The 14,343-nt window shown below is 37.2% G+C and overlaps 1 protein-coding gene across 2 annotated transcripts in view; it reads left to right on the top strand.

The window, feature by feature from the left end:
• RNF128 (ring finger protein 128) overlaps positions 1–9,264 on the top strand; it is a 104,505-nt gene extending 95,241 nt beyond the window's left edge. For both annotated transcript variants that reach the window (XM_084790736.1, XM_084790735.1), the window contains exons 4-7: positions 749–831; positions 1,653–1,749; positions 2,091–2,259; positions 7,903–9,264. In XM_084790736.1, the coding sequence (XP_084646862.1) occupies positions 749–831; positions 1,653–1,749; positions 2,091–2,259; positions 7,903–8,036 (483 nt within the window). In that variant the 3' untranslated portion in view covers positions 8,037–9,264. The remainder of the gene's footprint in view (positions 1–748; positions 832–1,652; positions 1,750–2,090; positions 2,260–7,902) is intronic.
• The last annotated feature ends 5,079 nt before the right edge of the window (positions 9,265–14,343 follow it).

Here is a 14,343-nt window from a genome sequence, read left to right as displayed (position 1 = left end):
AAATTGTCCAAACATGAAAGAATCCAAATTCTCATCATCTAGTGAGTAGATAAACTGTGGAATGGTCATGCCATAGAATAGTTGTACCATGGAATGAAATTTAATAATAACAGGGTAAGAGAGTCCTACTTCTACCTACAAATAACATACTTGAATATCAAAGGCCCTATGATTAGTGAAGGAAGTAAGACTCAAAAGCCAGATAGTACATGATTCAATTTATACAGCGTTAATTTTTAAAAGCCTAAGATATAGGAATTGAAAATGTATCAGTGATGGGCAGAGATTGGGAATGAGGAAAAGGCTTAGCTATTAAGGGGATATGCATGAATTTATTGGCGCAATGTTAGTATTCTATACCTTGATTGTGGTGGGGATTAGATTATTATATATTTCTTTTAGAACATACAGAACTGTAGACTAACTGTATGTAAATTATACCTTTCAAAGAAAACATAACAATAAAGCTTACAAATGGCTTTTTATGAATTTTAAAGTCAGGAAAAAGAGTTGAAGTCACTACTACATGATTTACTTGTTCTTTCTTCAGTTTGTTGGCTTCATTATTTTACCTCCTCACAACGTCAGTAAATTTTAAGTCACCCATTGAAACTTTACCGCTGCATACTCGGTGATAAGAAGTTTCTCCTTCTATAGGTATTTCTAGGTGTTAAAGGCATATGCTGGTCTAGCTCTGAAGTTTAATTTACTTTTCCTTGTTGGAGTAACAATAACTATTCATCCATAGGAAATTGGTCCTGATGGAGATAGCTGCGCTGTGTGTATCGAGCTCTATAAACCAAATGATTTGGTGCGCATCCTAACCTGCAAGTAAGTCTCATCTTCTTTCATATCTGTAAAAAAAAACTTACACAAAATTAACACAAGGAAGGAAAACTATTTTGAATGCTTCCAAATTGATATAGCACTAAATTCAAGTATAGTTTCCAAAATCCAGTACAATTTGTTCTTAACAGTTTGTTTTCTCTTCAGGAAACAGAAACCTAGTCAGGTGTGTGTGTGTGTGTGTGTGTGTGTGTGTGTGTGTGTGTGTGCGCGCGCGCGCGAGCGCGCGTGCGTGTTTAGTACTTGATTATTTTCAACTCATTCTAACATTCCTACTGAGAAAAATTAAAATCAACTTAGTGCACTATTTTGAAGTCTTTATTCTTTAGGTGTTTTCAAAAACTTACTCCTCTCTGGAGGATTCTTTAACATGCTTCATCTAAACTAATAACTAGTGGTGTTCTTGGAGCAAATTCCACCACCTAAAGCGTCAATATTGTGGTGTACTCAGTACTGTATCAGTCAGTCTGTTACTGAGAATGATGACTCCATTTAGAGCTAGGGAACTGATCATTTTACTGTTGTGACATTTGAAGTACCAACAGATTTAAGTCAGGTAGCATTAGTCATTTTCAAGTTTATGAATACTAAAAATAGCTTTTTGAGGCTAGAGTAATGGGGCCTCTATATTATAAAATCTCCAAAAATCTATTCTTGTGGCTCCTTTATTAATGGCCTGTTTAAAAGGGGAAAAGACATCCATGCAAAAGCTAAGTATCCCCCCCTCTGTGTGTGTGTGTATGTGTGTGTGTGTAAGTGTTGTTGTTTCATATCTTATAACTAAATCCTCTTTTCTCTTTCATTAGTCATATTTTCCATAAGACATGTGTGGACCCGTGGCTTTTAGAACACAGGACTTGCCCCATGTGCAAGTGTGACATTCTCAAAGCTCTAGGAATTGAGGTAAATGTTGCTATATTCTTTCTATGAGAGAACTTAAGTAGTGTGGTATTAACAGAAATTTGCAGATGAGAGCAATTCTCAGATCTTTTGGGGGGACAGAATTATATATTAATGTATTTTGAGTGCCTACTTTGTACCAGCCGTTGTACCCCATTGGTAGAGCTAATTCCTACCCCAGCTACTGTGACTGGGGCCAGCAAGAGATTTTTGTGATCATGAAATGGGTTAGAAATTGTTGTAAGGCTAGGAAATATTGCTCTGAGTTATCACCATATCATCATAAACATATGTCATTGTAATGCATGTGCTCCAAACCTCTTTTGTTCAAACGCTTTCCAAAGGTGGATGTTGAAGATGGATCAGTGTCTTTACAAGTTCCTGTGTCTAATGATGCATCTAATACCGCCTCTCCCCATGAAGAGGACAATCGCAGTGAGACTGCATCATCTGGATATGCTTCTGTACAGGGAGCAGATGAGCCACCTCTGGAGGAACACGTGCAGTCAGCAAGTAAGCACAGTGCTGAAGGCTAGGGAGCTCATCACACGGAATCCACTGTGGACCACACATCTGGCCACATATTCTTGCATTTTAGTAGTTGTTCCATTTCTCCATTATGCAATTTCAAGGTTTTCTTCTGTTTGAAATGTCACAATAAAAGATGCACTCCTGCCATAAAGTATATGCATATTAGAAGAGTACATACATATTCAGATATATCTAAAATAGAAGACACGCAGGTGGGCTTGGGATTATTCATAAAGGAAGAGTTTTGTTGGAAAGCTGCTCTTTGAGCCGTTTAAATGTTGGTTCATTAACTTCTTACTTACTGAGGCGAAGGAGAAACTTTAAACTTTAGATGCCATTGTTTATTACAGATAAATCAGAATGTAGGCTAAATGACTCCTGAAATAATAGAAGAATTTGGTTTACGAAAGCTAGATTTTATGTCCTATCTTCTCAGGAATCCATCTTGCAGGTAGGAAACTAGGTTTAACAATGGTATGTGCTGCCACCTGTTGACAATTTTAGGGCATGAATCACTTGTTAAAAACTAAGACTGAACCTACTGTTTTTGGAATTCATGTGAATTATTATTATAGCCTAGGAATTTTACACGAATGGAGAAATTTGGGGGAATTTTTAGAATTACTTATAAAAATATCATATCAAGTCTTCATCTAACCTCAGTTTCTCCATGTTTTTCTTCTTTTCCCCATTCCTAAGTATTTTTAAGCGAAGAGAAATGAGAACATATGCCCACACAAAAACTAGTACATGATGCTGGGCCTGGTGTCACACGCCTATAATCCCAGCACTCAGGAGGCAGAAACAGGTGGATCTCTGTGAGTTTGAAGCCATCCTGGTCTACAAAGTGGGTTCAGGACAGCCAAGGGTACACAGAGAAACCCTGTCTTGAAAAACAAAAACAAAACAAAACTAGTACATGAGTATTCCCAACAACGTTGTTCTTACTAGCACCAAAGTCGAAAAGGATGCATCTGTTAACTGACAAACGAATAAACAAAATTTGCTGTGTGCGTATAACAGAAGGTGCCAGGCATAGGAAGGAGAGAACTGAACCCTCTTAAGGTCTTCTTTGACTTATACATACTGGCATGGATGCACGCCATAAATAAATTAATTTTTTTCTTGAAAAAAGTATTGGTGAATGCTACACAGACATAAGCCTTGGAAATTCTTTAAGCTTCCAGACACAAGGAATCACATATTGTATGCTTGTTTGCTTTTGTTTATTGAGACAGAGTCTCATGGAAACCAGATTACCCTCGAAGTTGGTATGTTGCTGAGGATAGCCTTCACCTTCCAAGTGCTAGGATCACAAACCTGCCCCACCCTGACCAGCTTACCATTTTGTTTATATGGAGAGTCCCGGTGCACCATTATAGGCAGATAGCACAGTCAGTGGATGAAGGTGGGAAATGACTGTTAATAGATAAAGGATTTCTTTTGGGAGAGACAGAAATGTTCAAAATTAGGTAGGGGCTGGTGAGATGGCTCAGCGGTTAAGAGTACTCTCTTGCATTGAATCTGAGCTTGATTCTTAGCATCCATATTACCATCTGTGACTCCAGTTCCAGGGCATCACATAGCTTTTTCTGACCTCTGAAGGCACCATGGTACAAATACATATATGCAGGCAAAACACTCATCTACAAAAACTAAATAATTCTAAAAATTGTTTAAAAATAAAATTAGCCTGTAGTGATGGTTTCAAAATTCTGTGTTTATGACAAAACCCATTGAACTATGTATGTATGTATGTATGTATGTATGTATGTATGTATGTATGTATATTTTATGAATGTATTAATTTATTTATTTTGTATTGTTGGGCATGGAAACTAGAGCCTCTTGCATACCACTATTCAGCTACATCCCCAGTTGAATTATATAGTTAAAAGAATACATTTCATGAGATGTGAAGTACATTTTAGTTTAAGCCATTACCAAAACCCATAAATCACATCTGCCTACCTTCAGAGATTCCAGAGAGCTGAGGGTCTGCTCCTTACATGCTTGTTCAGTTTTTGTCTTTTCAAGACAGATTCTCATGTAGCCCGGGCTGGCCTTGAATTCCTGATCCTCTCACCTGGCAGCCCCATGATTTTCTTGATTGGAAATTTCCCCCCTCGGTCTTTACTTTGAAGTAAGATGATTTTAATGTAAAAGTGGCATGAGCTAATTACCATGGTATTCGTGAACAGGTCAGCCTCGCATGGCATCAACCTTTGCTCCTCTGTAAGGTTCTCAGGACCATAGATACCACTTGTCACCAGGCACACAACCGTGTAAAAGCAAACTTTGAACTTATTGCAATCTAATTTCCAGATATTTCCTTGAGTACACTCATAGGAATCTCAATTATCTGTTACATATAATACTGAGTCATTGTCTCTTTGTCAAGATGATGTTGTGTTCCCTCAACTGTGTGGTCAGAGAGTTCAGTGAAGATAAAAGATAATATAATTTGTGCTAGTTTCTTATATAAAAAATTCAATCCTGCTTCATTGCATTCAGTTCTTGTGGGGGTTGCTTAGGAGGGTGGGGAAACAGAAGAGACTACACAGATCATTTGAATGGCAAATGAAGTAACGATCCATGTTCCTCCTCCATTCTTACCTGGGAGAATGGTAGGGACACTCACTTTGAGGCCTTAAACATCCTTCTTCCCAAGATTCTTCACTCCCTCCTCCCTGTTGGTTCAATTTATTCTCTCAATTCTGTCCCCCTAATTTCCAGTCTTCCATACATATGGGCAGTTTGAGCTACTTGCTTTTCTCTGTGCTGTGCTTCCATTCTTCCTTTCCCTGTCTAACACCAGCTCCCCTTTGGAGACTTGCTTCTGGCTCTTTAAGAAGCCTTTATTCAACTTGAATAGCCACATCCACAAATTTCTGTTTAGGGAACTAAGTTGTATCACACAATTTTTTTTTTTTTACAATTTTTATATTCTCTAGAGCATCTTATATTAACCTGTTTTCTACTCGGCACACTCTGCTACCTAAGATATGTAAATTTGTGTTGAATAAATGACCACTTAGATCATATCCAATTTTGTCTGTGATTGTATATTGCTGGTTTGGGGAGCTTGCATATTTGTCACTGATAATTATAGTGACATTTGATTTTTATAACTTTGCAAATGCATAGTCCACTTCACTATGTGGCACATCATTGGGATCAGTTCTGTTAGAATACTTGTCTTCAAAGTTAAACACATACCTACTTTCCTGGAGGACTTGTTGACTTGGGTTTGGAGTGGGGCCTGAGAATTTGTATCTCTAGCAAATCTCATGGTGGTACTGATACTTCTGGTACAGGGACCACACCCAGGGCACATCCAGTAAAGCCCCTGATTGTCAACCTCTCTGTATGTCAGAATCACATGGAGAGGTTTAAAAAAAAACAAAACATGGCATATAAACAGCACTTTAGAACAATTAAATCAGAATGCATGAGGGATGGGGCCCAATTACAGGTGGTTTTTGTTTTAAGTTGGAAATAACTTCAGATTAACTGAGAAAATAAATTACAGCAATAGTACAGATAATGGCCATTTACCCATTTCCTAGCTTCTGCAAATGAGAAATCTAAAATAACCATATACCTGTATGGAACGTAGGAAATGGCCTGATGAAATGTTAACTACAGCCCTTGCTCAGCTTCCCACATTTCATGTACTTGTCTGGCTCCTGGATCTCCAGTCTATGGCAATTCCTTATTATTTGCCTTTCATGACATTGATACTTTTGAAAATTACTTTTCTGTTGTTACTTTATAAAATGTCCCTTTATTTAGCCTTGTCTGCTTCATGGTAATTAAATCCCTGGCCATTTCTGGTAAGAATGCCAGAGACGTGAAGCTGTGTCCCAGCCAGCAGCACACATTATGAGGCACACAGTGTTCTCATTACAAATGATTTTTAACTTTGTTCACTTGGTTAAGGGGTCTGTCTGCCAAATTCTTCCCTTTAAAGTTACTATTTTCCATTTGTAATTATTAAATATTTCTTTGATAGAAGCTTGGAAACTATGTACATTTCTTGTTTTTCATGGCTCCTCTTCGGGCCAACGTTCATAATAATTGATACTTCCTGTTATAATTATTGTTGACATAGTCAACAAATAGTGATTTTCTATATCTGGCATTCTTCCCACACATACTAATTTTCAAATGTAAGGAAGAGCCATTCCCTTTATATATTATCCTGTTATTTTAATAGACTGAGAGCACAGATATTTCTTTTATTCCTTCTTAGTTTATGATTAGCCCATTGCTCATAAAGTCCCTGATTCTGTCTTCAGAAACTTGGCTAAATTGGGTTCTTTCTTCCTTTGGCTTCCTTATTTTTGCATACCATAGCATGTTTTCAGTTTTAGGTTGATTTTCCCCCTTTAAAGGACCAGGTAGTAAATATTTAGAATTTAAAGGTCACATATTTTTCTGTTGCATATTCTTTTTGTGTATGTCTTTTTGGAGAGGTTGGTTTGTCTTGAAAACTTTTTTTATGTGACAATCACTCTTCATTGTGGCTTTGGCTCTGTGAGACAGTTTGCTGACAGCTAGGCTAGAATCTATGTTAATTGTATACGCCCCCAGTTTCAGAATCTGCCATTTCTTCATGAGGTCTTAGAGATTGTTATCAAAACCAAGATGTGGACACTTGACACACTTATTGTCAGTGAGTGGTTATTACAGTCAGTTCTTTCAAAGCACAAGGCTGGGAGCACATGTTTGCTCCCAGAGCTTACCCTCCCCTTCTTTTCTCTGTCCCTCTCCCACTTATCTGGATGGTATCTGGAGTTTCTATTGCTGGCTGGATATGATTGCAGGTCCATACCACAGGATGCACTGCAGACTATCTACCGGCCTTACCTGGAATTCCTTTTAGTGACAGTGAAAAGAGAAGGGCTTTCCTTATCCAAAATATATTTACTGAACCTCTCAATTCTAGAATAAACATAAAATACTTTCAGCAGCTACTAGACAATCCATTTTATTTTTTTTTTTGCCATATGGCACGAAGTTATTGAGGTTTTGAGTTCATTTTGTTCATCCACTACCCTTTTTCACTTAGGATGGTTATGTATTTTATTTACTATACAACTACGTCCAAATAGCCCAAGTGATAGTAATGTGCCGCCAGGTTTAAGAACTGTTATATTTAGGAAAGAAAATAATCAAAAGATGTAATTTTTGCCTTTAATGAGCTTATAATCTAAGTCAAAGTATACACGTATACATTAATCAAAAAATGGGAATCATAAGTCAATAATGCCAAAAGTGTCTTACGGGAAACAATATAAATTGTGAGGTATTTTTGGGGACAGAATCTTATATTGTAGCCTAGGATAGCCTGAAATTTACTACGTAGCTCAGGCTAGCCTTGAAGGCACAAGAATGCTTATGCCTCATCCCCTGAGTGCATTGAATACAGGAGGGCACCCTACACTTGGATTTTTAAAAAGTCATATAGTAAGGAACAGACAGTCAGTATGAGTATACACTGATGATTTATAAGAGGATAATGGCATCGAACAAAGAAGCCTTCCTGGAAATGAAAGCAGAATTCTGCCTTGAAAGGAGAAAAAGGTATAATCATCCTAACATATTCGCTTCTGTTTCCAGATGAAAATCTGCAGCTGGTAAACCATGAAGCAAATTCTGTGGCAGTGGATGTTGTTCCTCATGTTGACAACCCAACCTTTGAAGAAGATGAAGCTCCTGATCAAGAGACTGCTGTTCGAGAAATTAAATCATAAACTCTGTCAATAGAAAACTTGAATCGTTAGTTATAACAGGACTGCCAATCAGGGCCTAGTTTACTATGAATGAACTGGGTAAACTTAAAACAAGAAGGAAACTGAGATGACTGATATTATACTATAGGTAAATGGCTTGACATATTTAACCTAGTAACCTTTTCCACAAACTTACTATGGTTTTCATAGGCAAGTCCCTCCTGATGATAGTGATAGCAACATTTTTAAACATTCAAAACTGTCTATAAGTAGTCAGGTTTTTCATTTATAACAACTTTCGTATAAAATATGTTGCTTTAAAAATGTGGTGTAGCTGTGATCACTTTATTTTATGATAGCATCATAATTAAACAATATTACTATTTTAGCTTGGGCTATATGTGTCAGGGTTTGTCTCCAGGTGCTTATATTGATCTGGAATTGTAAAAAGCAATGCAAACTTAGGCATTACGTTGATAGTACAAGATTAAAGCAAATATTCATTTTAACCTTTTCTTTTTAAAATTAGGCTGTGTATGTACTTCATGTGAGTGTTGAGCATAGTTTGTCAGAAAATATGAATTGAGTTGGTTGATATTAGTGACACCACACAAGATTATAGACACAAAAAGTTTCTTACAAAAATGTTGTAAACTATTTCTCAAACTTGAAATTTTCAAAAGCATAGGATAGAAACTACCATAACATTTAAAAATAGTAATAGCAGAATAAATCACAGAAAATTGGTAACTGGTTACTGTGCAGAATTCATATATAGAAATTGTTCTGTGAGATTTGTCTGTGGAAAAAAATTTCCAAACAAGGTTAACTTTGAAAATTGAGTTTACATTTGGCCTAATGGGCTCTAATTACATTAAATTTAAATTCTGTCCATATATCTATAATTTTGTGAATGCATTTTGTTGGTGTTTGAAAAAGAATCAAGGGAAGAATGGAATTCCAGGTGCCTTAATATAAAGTTTGAAGCTTCAACCACCAAAGTTAAATAGAGCTATTTGAAAAATGCACTTTATTTCTATTTTATGTGGCTTGTCCATTAGTTTTGTTCCCAGTACAAATTCCCGCAGAATTTAGACCAAAATAGACCAGACATGTATTTTTGTTTGCTGAATATATAATGGATGAAACCATTGCATTCTTGTACACTGATTTGAAAATGCTGTAAATATGCCCCAATTTGTACTGATTCTCTTTAAATATAAAATGTAAATAAAATATTCCAATGAAAGATTGCATCTGGTATTCAATTTAGCTATCATGGGCTAACTTTTGTATACAATACACTTAGTTTTGAGAGGAAAGAATAGATCGGTATAAATGGTCATTGATATATTTGATCAGTACGGAATAAACCTGTAGTGTGAATTTTATATATACTTTACACCATTATAATCTCACTGAACAGACTGGATTAGTTTTAAATGTCAACAAAGTAAATAATAAAGTGGGTCAGCAATAAAATGCAAGGTTAAGAGATCTTCATGCCAATCTGTATTTATACCGTTCGTGGCACTAGAAATCATTTCAGTAGTTTAAAGCTTTCTTCTAGTTTTCTCTTTTGACTGTGTGATCGGTGGTGTGTTGTTAATGAATCAGAACATATATTCTCTTTTGTTAAACATTTTAAGAATACACAAATGCTTGGATCACCTCAAGACCATGGTTATCAAAATCAGTGTACATATGCTTTATATGACAACATGCCTGCAGTGCAAGTATTCCCTATATTTTTAGAGAGTTTAAGTTTTGTGGGGGGCCATTTTCAGGGTTTTTTTTTGTATCTAAGGATTGACTTCTTTTTAATGAAATGAAATATAAAATAAAACAAAAACCATCATACTGAAGTTGGACAAACCAAGCCAAGAGAAAAATGAAAGAGCCCCAAGAGCAGGCACAATTATCATAGACCCACTGGTTCACACAGTCAGGAGTCTCAAAGCAGTATGAAACTGAAAGCTGTAATACATGTGCAGAGGAACTGGTGCAGACCCACGTAGGCCCTGTGCAAGCTGTTTCAGTGAGAAAGGTATTTTTAACTTAGAAAACAATTAAAAGAGTTGCATATGTGTCCAAATATATACATCTGTGTAGTGATGGGTGGGCACATGTAGTCTCTAGAAAAGGCTGTTAGACCTCCCAGAGCTTGAGCTATGATTTTTTGGCGAATGGAATCCCAACTTGTTAACATAACTGTCAGGATTTGAATCCAGAACCTTATTCCATTATCCCAGAACCCACCCTCATGCCAACTGATAGTCAATTCCTGTTCCCATTTCCAGCCCACACATGCATTCACCAGTCTGTTTTTTGTCTCTATAGATTTGCTTATTTCTAGACATATCATACAAACAGAATTGTATAATAAAGGGTTTGTGACTGGATTGCCCTTAGCATAATATTTTCAAGGCTCACCCACATTGTAGCATACAATTCCAATCACTCATACCTTTTCATTGTTGAGTAATATTCCATCACATGAGTATCTGGCTTTTTTTATCCTTTTATTAGTTGCTGCATCTATGGGGTATTTCACCTTTTGGGTCATTATAGAAAATACTGGCCTACACATTCATATACAAATCATTCTCTACGTGCACATTTTGTAGTCTCCTGGTATATATCAAGGAGAGGAATTCCATGCCATGCCACCTGTGAAATGTATTACTTCCTGCTACTATCACTTGATATACTTTACCTTCAGGACCAGACTTTATATTATGCTCTCACATGAGAGTCACAACATAGACTTATTCTTTTAGCAGAAGCAGTAGACAATGTTTGTACAGTGAGTGTAAACATAAGAAATAGAGTGTCTGAGAACATATTTAGTAGAATGTGGGGCTTATATTTAAAATCTAAACTTACCCTACACTGGATCAGAAAATGTAATAAAAAACATTTATAGAGACAATTGGAATGCTAGAAATATTCCCTCTCCCTTCTGTACATATAGATATTGTTTATTTGTGAAATATTTTATTAAAGAATTATCAACTCAGACTGTTAATTTTCTAGTCATTTACTTTGCTCATTGTTTTTGTTTGGAGTTAATGCTTACACCTTAAGCACAATAACTAATATAAAGTTGAATTAATACATTATGTGAGAATAAAAATTAATGATTGTGATGATCATTTTGACCTCTAGTGCTGTCCTCTACCAACAAAGCTACTTCAGTGAAAAGTTTGGGAAGCAACTTTCAGTGTGTGTGTGTGTGTGTGTGTGTGTGTGTGTGTGTGTGCGTGTGTGTGTTGTATATGCATGAAGGCATGTACAAAAGCTAGAGGAGGAATCAGGTATCTTTCTCTATCACTCTTTGGCTTATTCCATTGAAATGAAGTTTCTCATTGAACTCAGCCAGCGAAACCTAATAATCCCCCGTCTCCATTCCTGGAACCTAGCTCTGGGATTATAGGTGTGAATAGCTGCTCTAGGCTTTGTATTCAGGTCCTCTTGGTTAATGCAGTATTTACCACTGAGAAACCACTCTAGTCCTCAACTATTTAGTTATTTATTTAGGCTTTTTGAGACAGGGTTGCTCTGTGTAGCCCTGGCTGACCTGAACTCACTTTGTAGATCAAGCTGGCCTCAAACTCACAGAGATTCCTCTGCCTCTGCCTCCTGAGTGCTGGGATTACATGCGTGTACCACCTTGCCAGGCAACTTTGTTTTAATATGGAAGTAATTTCATGAATGTAAGGCACTCATGGGTATACTTGTTGGTGTTTATGGCTGGTTAACAATATGTCCAGTTCCCTTTTTAGCTGGAACTACAAATGTTATCCCCATTTTTTTTACCATTGTCAGAAATTACCAGAAAATGTTAATGAACAGGTATTAATAGAGTCTTTTTAAAACAAACAATAAAACCCCATTATGGTGGCAGAGCTTACATTTTTAATAATGATGCCTATGAGGGACTTAATGGAAACACGTTTAATGGCCACCAAGTTGTGGTAGTTTGATTTTCAAATATCCCATTTGCCTTAAATTGATGCATCTACAACTTTATCTTCCCACCAATCACCTGGGGACCTTGTTAAAACTTACAGTCTAGCTGAACAAGTCTAGTGTAGGGTAAGAGGCTCTGAGTTTCTAGCGCCCAGGTGATCAGCTGCTGCTGCTTTGGGATCCCCACTTGGAATAACAATGCTTTAAATGACCATCCTCAAACAGTAATATGCACATTTTTAATCTTACTTCACCCAAACCTACTATACACATTTTTAAAAAACCATAAACTTAGCTAGTGTCACTTCAGATAAGTCAAGAAACTAAATGACAGCTGAAACCTTTCTATATCACAGTCTCTGGAACGAGTTTTGGGCGTTCCTTCCCTCATACATTCTTTCATAGATATTTGAGGCCACTAGTTAGAAGAGGCAGTCATCCAGAAGACTGGCCTCTGCCTAATACACCCTCATGCCATATTACTAAATAAGAACAAATGCAAGTAGGTGAACGGGGAAGCTGTTAAATTGTATGGCAATAACATGATGTGGGGGTATCCTTAACCACAGGAGTGTGTGGTGAGAGAGAGACACACACAGACACAAATCGGTGCAGGTAGGGAGACAGTAAACAAGAGAAAGAAATCTAAGCCTGTTCCAAAGTTCTTACTTAACATCCTGGTAAGCAGTAGTGGTCCGAACTAAGAGAAATTTGGAGGAATTTGAGAGAAGGAAGTTTTGCACTGAGCACACTGCATTTGTGTCTATGGAACACACGCATAGATGATACAGTGTTTGGGTTGTAGGCATAACTGCAGGTTCAGATGCCAGCTCTGCCATTTGTTTAAATGTAAGATCTCAGGAAAGTAACAGTGTCTCTGAATCTGCATTTTTAAACATGAGAAAAAAAAAGCACAGAAAAGAAAGCACAGGCTTATTCATGAGCACGGCATGCTATACAATAAGTGTCAGGGAAATACCAACGGTGAGATTCAAGATCATTTGTAATCCCTAAGTTACAGTAGCACACACAATTGAACAGTGAATAGAAAGTCATACTATCTTTAATGTGTTTTTAGAGAAAGAATTGTTTGCAAAGACTTGAAGTAGATTATGACCCAGACAAAAATTTTACATGATAGATGTCATTCAATTTGGGGAAAAAATGTTTTCTTTATACAATCAGTGAAGTTTTGTTTTGTTTTTCACAAAAGCAAGTGTTCAAATTGCCCTGCTCTGAGCTTCAAATAGGCATGATCTTATAAAGGAGCATCTGGGTTTAGGATCTGGCTGGGTTCGGAGTAGTGGGAAAGGAACCATCAGATTCTGATGCACCTTGCCCCACAATAACCATAGGTCATGGGGGCTGGAACTGTATAAAGAAAGGAAGACAAAAGACCCCTACATTGGCTACATTTATTGACCTTTTACTGTGAAGAAAAGGAAAAATGATGTACTTTAATACACCTTCAAACTTGGATGGCCTTACACTAGGAAACACATCATGTCTAGGCCCTGGGTCCTCTTCCATACTGTGAGGAGAGCTGCTTTGACTACCTACTGTGTTTTGGTAGTAAGGAATCCCAGACTGTCCTGGTTTGGGGCTTCATTTTGTTGTCTTTGTTGTTTGGGTGGTGGTGGTGGTGGTGGTGGTGGTGGTGGTGGTGGTGGTGGTGGTGATGGTGGTGTTTTTCATCCACAAAAATACTTTCTGCTTCAAAAGAAAGGCCCACATCTTGGAAGATGTAACCTGGAGACACTCCTCCAGGGCAGAGTTCACTGCCTTCAGGACTCCTAGTCTGAGTGTGCTCCATGTGGCCCTAGTTCTTCATTTTGGAATCCTTGCCAACTTGTCTAGACCTTTTGCTGAATTCCTCCCATAAGCCTGTTTCGTTCTCCTTCTATTCTTTAGCTCCAGGGATTGAATTATCCTAACAAATAAAAACAAGCCTTCCACAGCTGACCTCTTTCATCTTAGTGTGTAAGCAGTTGTGCAACATGGGCAAGCTATCAGGAAATGAAGCCTACCCTACAAAGAATTTCGTTTTTCTTAGAACAGTTTTAGAAAAAGAAAATACCCTTATGAATAGTTTAGGTACCAAAAAGTTAGGCTAGAGAAGTTCGATCATTTATTACAGTAGTTAAACAGAGGCAGCATAGGGGAAGGGAGAGTCGCATATGCGGGTGAAGAAGATATGACTTCTGCAATTTATATTCTTCTCTTATTAGCATAAAGAGTTTAATTTAGGCAAGACTTTTGAACAATCAATCTTATCACCAATTGTGAGATCTTGGATAAGTCACTTCATTTGCTAGCGCTTTCGATTTATTGGCGAACAAAACAGAGGATCTACTTC

This window comes from Acomys minous (assembly GCF_964271855.1).
Source record: "Acomys minous genome assembly, chromosome: 7".
Classification (NCBI taxonomy): Eukaryota; Metazoa; Chordata; class Mammalia; order Rodentia; family Muridae; genus Acomys; species Acomys minous.
The sequence above is the reverse complement of the archived record's forward strand: the minus strand, read 5'-3'. Positions and strand labels throughout refer to the sequence as shown.